General features: G+C 32.4%; 1 protein-coding gene across 1 annotated transcript; it reads right to left on the bottom strand.

Moving 5' to 3' along the window:
- Positions 1–2,019: 2,019 nt before the first annotated feature.
- On the bottom strand, positions 2,020–10,005 carry LOC127720747 (complement C1q tumor necrosis factor-related protein 6-like). The gene is given in 4 exon segments (XM_052227502.1): positions 2,020–2,447; positions 2,775–2,830; positions 3,083–3,117; positions 10,000–10,005. Coding segments are annotated over 4 exon segments (525 nt in total).
- Between the last annotated feature and the right edge of the window lie 943 nt (positions 10,006–10,948).

The following is a 10,948-nucleotide window of genomic DNA, read 5'->3' as shown; positions in this document are numbered from 1 at the left end:
TCGTTTGTCATAGATTCTGGTACTGAAACGACCGCTTATGTCAAATTCGAGATATACGTATAAAAATGAGGTGGAGGAAGCCGTGTCTGTTCTGGAGGATATATTAATGGAACCCAATCAGAAAAGTTTAAATTGTTAATGGAAAGAACATCATCAACATATCTGAATGTGAAATTAAATACTTTGGCTTCGCAAATCTTTTTGTTTTTGACTAGTGTCTGCAGGAACGCACTCCAACTCATATGAAAATAAGAATAGGTCAGCAAGAAGTCTACCTCCAAATTCTATAGGAAACTCCAGCATACTGATCACTTGTTCCTCTGTGTATCATGTTTTACCTTTTGTTCACTATTAACATGTAATTATATTTATATATATCGTTGTCTCTAACATGATATTAAAAAAATTGCAGTATTTGATTTAATTTAGTAATCGGTAATAGTTTTATATTACAAAACTGCAACATTAATTCGATGCAACATATGTACATTTTGAATTTAACATTAACCATGACATTATGATATTTTAGATATTTTATTCTTTTTTTCCCTAGAGTGTATTCAAACTTTATCAGTATATTATGTTTCCAAAAGCTGTTTATAAGTTATTACAGCATAAAGTCGGTAGCAAAATAATTGGCATGTTTGCCTGCGGGCATCGCCTGTCTACTCAAAACACTGTAAAGTTTAATTTTGGTAAAAAAAAAGTATACTCATACCATTGGCAATCATACAACATCTCCTTATTTTTTATAAAAATGAAATTTCAATCGTTGCACATTGGCTTTGCATGATGTTTACATACGCAGTATCGTCGGACTCAATGTCTAATATAGCGAGAGTGCCATGCTCTCTAAACGTTCATGATTCCTTCAAACAATTCATTATCTTATATCGCATTTCAAATTACTAACTACAGGTGTCGTACTATTTTAACGTCAATTTATCTGTTTTTGTTCCAGGTCCATTGTTATTTTCAAGCACGTTGCCAGACATTTGTAAAGCAGGATAGAAGGAAAGTTTATAATTCGCCCTCACATTTCAGAAGTTAACTTAATCTTAGCGATCTGGTACATGATTTTTCACAAAGTATATACCAGTTTTGATAAATCAAAAAATACTCTGATTAAACCTATTTCTAAGTTCTACGCATTAAAAAAGAGATCTTTATTGCTTTTTTTTTTATACATATATAGATTTCAGCAAGGCAACATGGTGACTCACTTCTCAATTACGACATGTCAACTGTGGATTTGACGATAAATAGTAGCCAACGAAAAAACATGTTTGGTTTTGTGAAATATAAGTATTTAAACATTTTGTTCATGCAAGCCAATGCTTTATTTGCAAGTTTTAGATTATCGCATAGGGTGTAAAATATTTGTTCTAATAGAATCGAAATGATTCATGCAAGCCATAGAATTGTTATCATTTTCACATGGCTGCCTGAGTCGTTATATTTGTTAATTTTATCTTTCGCTAACGCTCGGGATAAACTCAAATATAATGGCCTAGGCGATGTGAAAATTTCTGTTGCTTACATGAATTATTTCTTAATTTTACACACTCAATCTATACAATTTTAAAGTCGAATCGGATGAAAAAAATAAAACACAAAACACATATAAAAGTATTGGGTTGTCGGTACGTTTTACTTGGCGAGACCTATATACTATATTGTTTATGCCAAAACAATATCATAAGAATCCCGAACAAAATAAAGGTAATCTGCCATATTCAATTTTTTAAGATCGGGCGATAACAATAAATTGAACGACACTAATCCGACTGCATAAGAAGCTCATTTCGATTATCAAAGTCTGTTTAGAGAAGCTCGATGCCGTAATATTTTAAAATCTCGAAACAAATACAACATGAAAAGCTGATATAGCCAAAAAGGACCATAAGGTAAAGCCACATCAGTCATTGTCATGGAATACAAAGCTATGACATACTCAGGGCAGCATCACGGACTATAAAGATTTTATGATTAAACAAGTAACTTATTGTTAAATTATTTTTATTTAGCAATAAGATAACCAGAGAAGGAAATGTAGCTATCAACATTACTGAAGATTCGTTGATTGTCATTTCCTCTACATCGTATATAGATGCGGTCACCTTTCTTTAAGTTAAGCACAATATCAAAGGTACCAGTTTTATAACCGTCGCCATGAGTGTAACTTGCAGCCGTCTTTGTATCATTGTGCCATAAATGTAGAAATAATTTTTTTCCAGCTTCTCACATTAAAACTGCAGAAAAATGATAAAGTCCTGCTATTGGAGCAGTAAAGACACCTGTAGTGACGTCATATGCGTTTAATTTGTTTGTCCAAACCTTATCAAACCTCACAATTTCCCTGGACGATAAATATTGTACGGAGTCCCGATATGCTGTGAATGCAGGTATTTAGTTTTGACTCAATTCTATACCCGTTCTATGTCCTCCTGCAAATAGAAACATTAACACAAAATAGCTAGCTCATTAATATTGACCTTTGCAATGAAATATTATCTTGACCAAGCATAATAATTTTCCGTATTATCTAATCGCTATTCCCCTTATTTAACCTTGACTTGAGGATACAGGTATATCAATAGAACGTTATGATAAGCATAGAATAACAAAGGGGAGTATGAAGGTCTAATACCGATTTCAAGTTTCTATGTCAAACTACAAATTAAAATTCAGAGTGTGAGATACGCTTGCATTGATAGAAATTACCCTAATAAAAAAAGAAATAAAAATATAAAAATAACATTTATAAAAAATACCTGTTCCTTTAATTTTTAACATCATTCCAATTAAGTCGTCAAACAGGGACTTTTCTGTGAATATAGAAATACAACAGTCATTTTTATACATCGATTGTGAAATACTAACTTTATCAAGCCCTAAAAAAGATGCGGTTTTAGATCTTGCATCATTTAAATAATTAGCAATCGTGTAAAATATCAGCTTAAAAAATTCCAACAAACAGAAATAAATATTTACTATTATAATCTTTCAAAGTGTTATAGAAAAAACGTATCATGATTTATAAAACCAATTAATTCGAGATAGGTTTCATGATAACGTTCCAAGCTTCGAGCTGCATGAGCTGCTCGCGAGACATATCTGTCCAGTTAAAAACAACAGAAGTAACGATAGGCTGTTGTCTGTTCTATGGTCGGGTTGTTGTCTCTTTGACACATTCCCCATTTCCATTCTCAATTTTATAGGAACTACATTATTCCACTTGAAGACTGGTTAAGACTTATTATGGTGATAATCTGTGATTCCGTTCTTGTGGAATATATTTTTTATACATCTATGCATAAGTGCAGTTTCTCTTTGTCATTAAATGGTAACTTGATATATTTAACATATTCGTGTAACTATGTAACAGCTGTTAAAATGTGTTTTACGGATTTTGAAAATCTGGTTAAAGTAAAGCTCGAAACTACAAGCTAGATTTACTGTAAATTATAAGCCTTATATCTTTGATGAGCCTTTTATACAGATTGCATAATATATAACGCATGTGAGCCAAAACTATTAAATATAAAATCTGAAAATTTGGTATGAGGCAATTCTCCACCAGAGATTGAAACGGTAAACTACTGTCGACTTAATTCAACAGTACAACCAACCAAAGTTATAAAACGTCATCTTTGCAAAGAGTTTACACTTTTATATTAGTTCACTATAAAAATAAAAAGTGTTTTGATTGCAAATGAGACAACTGTCCACCAGAGACAAAATGACATAGAGGTTAACAACTATAGGTCACCATACGGCCTCCGACAATGAGCAAAACCTATACTGCATAGTAATCTATTAAAGACCCCCGAAATAACAAATGTAAAACGATTAAAACCTGATTTGTGTACAAAACAATGAACGAAAAACAAATACAGCAACAAACGACAAACACTGAAAAACAGGCTCCTGACACTAGCTTGATTGATAATTAAAATACAATGATATGATAATGTAATAGAAATGCGGGATAATGATATTCTATGTACTGCAATTGTCTCTAGAAATTGTTCTAAACCAGGTAGGCTCGCAATCTAATAAAAAAGTATTAAACATTATGTGTTCCTAATTATAGGGCTCAATTTAGATCATATACATAAGAACAAATGATAAAAAACAAAATACATACAATATTGAAATAAACATCACATGCAAGCAAATAATCAAAGTGATTATCCAACGATTGATAATCATTAAGGTCAAGTACAAACAGTAAAAATAGAGAGAACTCTATTTGATACATCTAATTTATATTCATTTTTCCTTGGTATAACATAAACGGTACCAATTGTACTGCACCTGATGCGCATTTCGACAATAAATGACTCTTCAGTGATGCTCAAGGCCAAAATATTTGAAAAACTAAAATTTATTAAAAATTGAAGAGTTGATAAAACCAAAAAGGACAAACATATAGCCAAAGCCTAGCATGGAATCAGAGCTTTGCATGAGTGAGGAAATATGTTTCTCAATGTAGAATTTGTTTTTAATTTTGTTTCAGAGACGACAGCAGTAATTCTGAGCGGTACAAATAAATGGGACCAATAGTTTATGGATGTTCAAATCTCGATATCAATGAAGAAGAGACAAAACAAGTAACCAAAAACTTAGGGAAACCACATGAACTCAAAGAGGAGAAATACTAAGTATGTCGACAGGGTAATAGTTCCTCTATGCATGCATCATCCGTCAAAAGAACCCATGCTCTGTGTTAGAATATCGTAATCGAGAATAAGACAAAATCCGTAAAATTACAGAACAGACTACCATACTGGTATCCAAAGATCTAAGACTGCGAAAGCCTGTCGCTAAATGACAATGACGAATTTTCCATGAAGGCTTATGTACTTTGAAACAAATCATTGGTCCAGGCATTTGGATCATTTAACTGGTATAAAACTGCTAGAGCAAAAATTATTTTTGAAAAAAAAACCAGGTGGCAGATAAAATGAAGGACGTGAATACGTGTAGTTCTAAACAGAGAGAACTGAAGTTTCATGACGATCAGCTAAATCTGATAACTCGACTTCCGTTTCACGCAGGCTTATCTGAATTTCAAACATCGAAACTCGTCAAAAATTTGATATTAAGATTGTATAAAGAAAGAAAACGCCCCAAAACCCCAGTGTTAATTATCTGAATCGGATAAAGATATTGAGAGTAGGTCAAAAGGAATATGCCAAAAAAAACCAACATCTTAGATATTTGTGTAATTTAACAGGTAATTTATTTACTCATGACAGATTTAGTCATAAATCTTTAAAAAAAAAAAGTCCAGACAACGGAAGAAACGATTAAGTTTATTTCAAATACCATAGTTAAATGCACAAAGACATTATCCTAACGGTCTGTTTTAATTTACCGTGTTTAAAGAGCAGTGGATCCTATATGCGCTTCTTATCAGCTAAAGTTATCTTAAAGATCGTATTCTGAATGTTCTGAAAGTCGGCAAAATTTAAATGCAAAAGAAACAAAGTTTTTACTCAATAATGTTGATGAATAAAATAGATAAAAGATACCAAAGGCAATACTAAGAGAAACTGCCAACACCATGGCGAAAAAACAGAAAGAGGAAAAAACGACAAACAAGTTAACAAACAAATAAATAGAAAACTAAAGACTGAGCAACACAAACCTAACCTAACTGGGATTAATCTATTTTTTTCCGAAAGGGTAAGCAGATCTTATTGCATAATAAAAACAACGCATAAGGTGAGAGGTACGTAAATGAACGCCTCTAGCGGATAACGGGAAAATTTGCGTTCGTTGGTATGAGAGTTATCTCCCTTACACCAGAAAAATATTTTCAAGATGTCGGAAGGTATTCCGCTTCGTCGAAAAAATGGTCAATTCGGTGGAAAAGTATTGAATGCTTCTCATCAAAATATAACAAAAAATTTAGTAATTGTAAATGAAATGTCTTGTCCGAATAAAACATTGCTTCCCTTCCAAGAAAATGAAAGTAATTTGGCATGGCGTGATGGTCGAAGAGTGGTTGAGTTGGGTTTACTAGCTGACCAACTTAAAGCTTGCAAGAACTGCTATGCACCATTGTTTCTACACAACTGTTTAAAAGAACAAAAATACGGTCTCGAAAGTATTTTGTATATACCTTGTGGTAGCTGTCCCTACACAAACTTAATAAACACTGGTAAACGGCACAGATCAGAGACTTCAAAAAAAGGGAATGTTGACATGGGACGTGAATACAAAATGTAGTATTTTTTATTTTTATTTTATTTATTGAAATTCCATAGGAAATAGCCTATAGTCGAAGACGCACACTTACAGTTGCATTCAAAGAAATAAATTCGTTTCTCAAAACAACTGTCAACACTAAGAGATATTCAACTCTCGACAAAAAAGAGGAAATACACTGTTATAAGCTTAATAATGATATTCTTGATTTGATATTCGTGTTAGATAATCACTTTCTCACATAAATATAAACATTTGGATGTTTACACAAACAAAAAAAACGTTGTTAACAGTGCTTTCTTTCACGTCCGCAATATGGTCTAAAAATAGAAGTGGAAAGTGCTAGTACCGGGTGTGAAAAATAAAGGATTAAAGCAAATAATTTTTAATAAAAATATTGAACAAGAGTTTTAAATTGCTGCGTGACATGACATTTGCAGAATTACATCAGAAGGGTAAGCAAGAGAAAAGGAAAAGAAAATTGAATGCGAATCGAAATGGGGATGGAACCTTGTGAACGGACAAACGGGAAGTAAAATGGTCTTTCAAAATGAACGAAAAATTATAAAAAAAAAAACAGTTCACACGTTGCTCTTTAGTCAATTTGAAATCAACATTGTGAATAATGAGTTTCAAGCATGAAAATACGCGAAGGAAAAATTACAAATCCACTGGTCGAAAATTACCCTTTAGGTGGTAATATCACCATTGATTTCCCCTATAAGTCTTTGTTAAATTTGCACTTTTCAAAAAATTATGCAGAATTTATCTTTGTTTCAAATAGAGAAATACTTGGCATGAGTAAAGTTTTATCCTGTCCAGTACTATAGAAAACATTTCACATAACATTTCATAGCATATAGGAAAATAACCATCACTGGATAATAACCAATAAAATTTTCACCTCTATTTTTACCTGTGTACAAGCTTTAGTAACCATGTAACCTCAAGTTTCCAAAATATTCTATAGAAACACAAATAAAAAATAATGGTGCTTAGAAACACCCAAGATATATGTTTATGACCCAGAATTTTTTTTACTGCAATGAAATGTAGGATTAATTTCCTACAACTGTCAAATTCAAGGGAATGTTTTTTTTTTCCATTGACGTTAACCCCACACTGATTGAAGAAATAAGTTATACATGTCGAGGGTCTCATATAATCCGTAAAAAAAAATAATAATCGGTAAATAATACTTTTTTTCAGACAGGATAATTATTCCATAGGCGCTATAGCGCATATAATATTAGTTTAGAGGACCACATTATAATCAAAGAGACACCTTTATGAAGCGGTCGTTGTCTTTGTGTGACAATATTTCTATTTTGGTAGACGACGATTCTGCTGATGGAGATTTGACGTTGCGTAATCTTTTTCGGCGACGTCATGCAATTTCTATCTTTTCCCGTCGACAACACTCTTTCAACGGCTGATATATAAAAAGGGAGTTCGGTAACCATAGGAAAACTATATATCAACAGAAAGGAAAATTTTATCATAAAAACATTTAATTTTTATAGAAAAATCGTAGGAATGGTTTTAACTGCAGATTAAATTAAGCTTGAAATTTCTCATTTTTGGCGTAAATTTGACGTTATGTTTATGTACTTTATGGTGTTTTCCTTACATTTTCAAATGACTGTAACTTTGAAAGTAGATTGGTTACCCACTTAAATTTTTCGATTTTTCTTTGTATTTTAAAAAGTTCTACGTGAATACAATTTCTTTAATAAATCGCTGGACAAGCCATTTACGTACCTGTTACCTTAACAAATTTCGTGCGGCCAAACAAACATTGTAAGCCAGTGATATATAAATACGTAAAACGTTAGAAGCTATATGACCAACAGGGAAATACAAAATTAGCCAAATTCAAAGAAAGACACCTTTGCCTCAGGGAGTTGGAACTTTAGTTACTAAGTTATTTCCTAATTTATCTTATTTTTATCAAGCGAATTTCAGAAAAAATTGTAAAAACTGTTTGATGTGTTTGAGCTTTTGAGTTTGCCTTTGATAAGGGACTTTCCGTTTTGAATTTTCCTCAGAGTTCAGTAGTTTTGTGATTTTACTTTATATGTCAGTATATAAGAACTGACTACTGAGCTGATGATATCATCGGAGACCAACTGTTCACCAGTAATTGTCTCGTTTCAGTGTTAATAAATAAAAATAACATTTTATACGTTTCCTACGTCCGTAGTGTTTTGTTTTTATTTACCTCATTAGGAACGACCAAACTCAAACATTTGAAATACATGGATGTATATAAATACGTATAAAGGTAAGGAGCTGTATGACGAAAAGGGACCTAAAAACGAGTTAAAATCTAAAAGAGGGGCGAAAGACACCAGAGGGACAGTCAAACTCATAAAATTCCATATTCAGCCACTAGTGAATGAATTTTAGTTTTAAACAGTCAGTTCGATCTTAACATCATATGAACAGGTTGAAACAAAAAACGCAAAGTCTTGTTAGGAGTTTAAGTAATGTTTTAGATATGTTCTGTTTGTAAAATCAGTACTGTTCAGACATTTCATGTTTGTGGTTATGTCGCAAGGTTGTTGAAACACAGATACATCGTTTATGTCGCCAGGTTTTTGAGACACAGATACATCGTTTATGTCACAAGGTTGTTGAGACACATATACATCGTTTATGTCGCAAGGTTGTTGAAACACAGATACATCGTTTATGTCGCAAGGTTGTTGATGATACATCGTTTATGTCGGAAAGTTGTTGAGGATACATCGTTTATATCGGAAAGTTGTTGGGGATACATCGTTTATGTCGGAAATTTGTTGAGGATACATCGATTATGTTGGAAAATTGTTGAAACACAGATACATCGTGAATGTCAATCTGGTAGTGCTTATGTCGCCAGATTGTTGAGAAACAGATACATTGTTTATGACTCATTGTTGTTAAGACACAGATACATCGTTTATGTTACAAGATCTTTGAAACACAGATACATCGTGTATGTCGCATAGTTGTTGAGACACAGATACATAGTTTATATCAACAAATTTGTTGAAACACAGAACCATCGTTTATGTCGCAAGGTTGTTGAGACGCAGAAAACTTGTTTATGTCGCAAAGTTGTTGAGACACTGATACATCGTTTGTGTCAAAAGGTTATTGAGACACAGATACATGGTTTATGTCAACAAATTTGTTGTAACACAGATACATCATTTATATGAAAATGTTGTTGAGACAGGGATATACATGGTTTATGAGACGTTTGCAAAACTTTGATTGGTACAGTGAAATAAAAATCATTATCTTGAGAAATAAAAAAAACCGCTTGGTACATTTGAAAAACAGTCTTCCTATATTTTTCATAACTCAATTCATTACTTTTGGTATTATGAAATTTTGTATGATTAACGGAGACTTAGTTATGTCAATGAGACAACAACCGCACGACACATCAGCTAAGAAATAAAAAGGTTAACTTGCGATCTTTACTGAAAGACAAATATGTATGTAAATTTCTAAATCGCTCCGACTTTTGTAAATAATCAATATGAAAACTAGAATAATATAGTTTGATACATATCGTTAAATACCGACTTGTTATGGTTGATTATACATGTCGTTGAATAACAGACTTGTTATGATTGATTGCTGTTTGAAATTGAAAAAAAGTAAAATAACAAAAATACCGAACTCCGAGGAAAATTCAAAACGGAAAGACCATAATCAAATGGCAAAATCAAAAGCTCAAACACATCAAACCAATGGATAAAAACTGTCATATTCCTGACTTGGTACAGGCATTTTCTTACGTCCCGCAGTCGTGGTCTTTTAACTTTGAATTGTTTGCCTAGTTAATGCAGTATTAAATTTAGTGAAAGTAATTAGTAATAGTTTTGTTTTGTATAAATACTAAAATAGGTTGCTTCTCAGTATTACATTTTTTTCCCAACAGGTATGAACAATTATGTAATACATTGCATGTTAACTTCTCTAAGGGCGAGTTTTTCAAAGTTCCTGCTACTTTCTTGTACATATTAACTGACCTGGTACAATAACAAATACATTGACGGCAAAAGATACAACACCTTGAGTCACTAAGGGGAAATGCTATATCAAATAAAACATTAGGTCTCTGGTGGAAAGTTGTCTCATTGGCAATCGTTCAACATTTAAAACTTGTAAAACGTTTAAAAATGGAAAAAAAAACAAGGGAACAATCAAAAACTCTAAAAGTAGCGAGACTGAGTGCGATAGTGTAAACATCTTGTGAGTTTGACTGTCCCTCTGGTATCTTTCGTCCCTCTTTTGTGCCATGCATGCTTAAAACAGCCAGTCATCCACTAAAAGTAAACAAAAATGAGTTAAGGAAGCTGGCTCGTGATTTTTAAAGTTATGGTTTACTTTTATAAATTGTGACTTGGATAGACAGTTGTCTCATTGGCACTAATACCACATCTTCTTATATCTAACCTGTTTATCAGGAAACAAAATAGTTGTTATTTCTGTTCATGAAATTATAAAATGATTTTGTGCGGTAAATGGTCATGTCATACATTTCTTGCATATTGACGACTATAATAAATTCATAATTAATTCAAACTTTGGAGTCTTTTGAGTACACAGGAGGGCCTAAAGACTAATATGCCAATTATTTCCTACGATCCTTTATGCTATGATTAATTCATGAACAGATTTCGGAACCATAATTCCTTTACAAAGTTTCAATACACTCCAGTGAAAACAG

This window comes from Mytilus californianus, unplaced genomic scaffold (genome assembly GCF_021869535.1).
Source record: "Mytilus californianus isolate M0D057914Y unplaced genomic scaffold, xbMytCali1.0.p SCAF_11, whole genome shotgun sequence".
NCBI classification, from domain to species: domain Eukaryota; kingdom Metazoa; phylum Mollusca; class Bivalvia; order Mytilida; family Mytilidae; genus Mytilus; species Mytilus californianus.
Note: the sequence above shows the minus strand (reverse complement) of the source record. Positions and strands in the feature narration are given on the sequence as shown.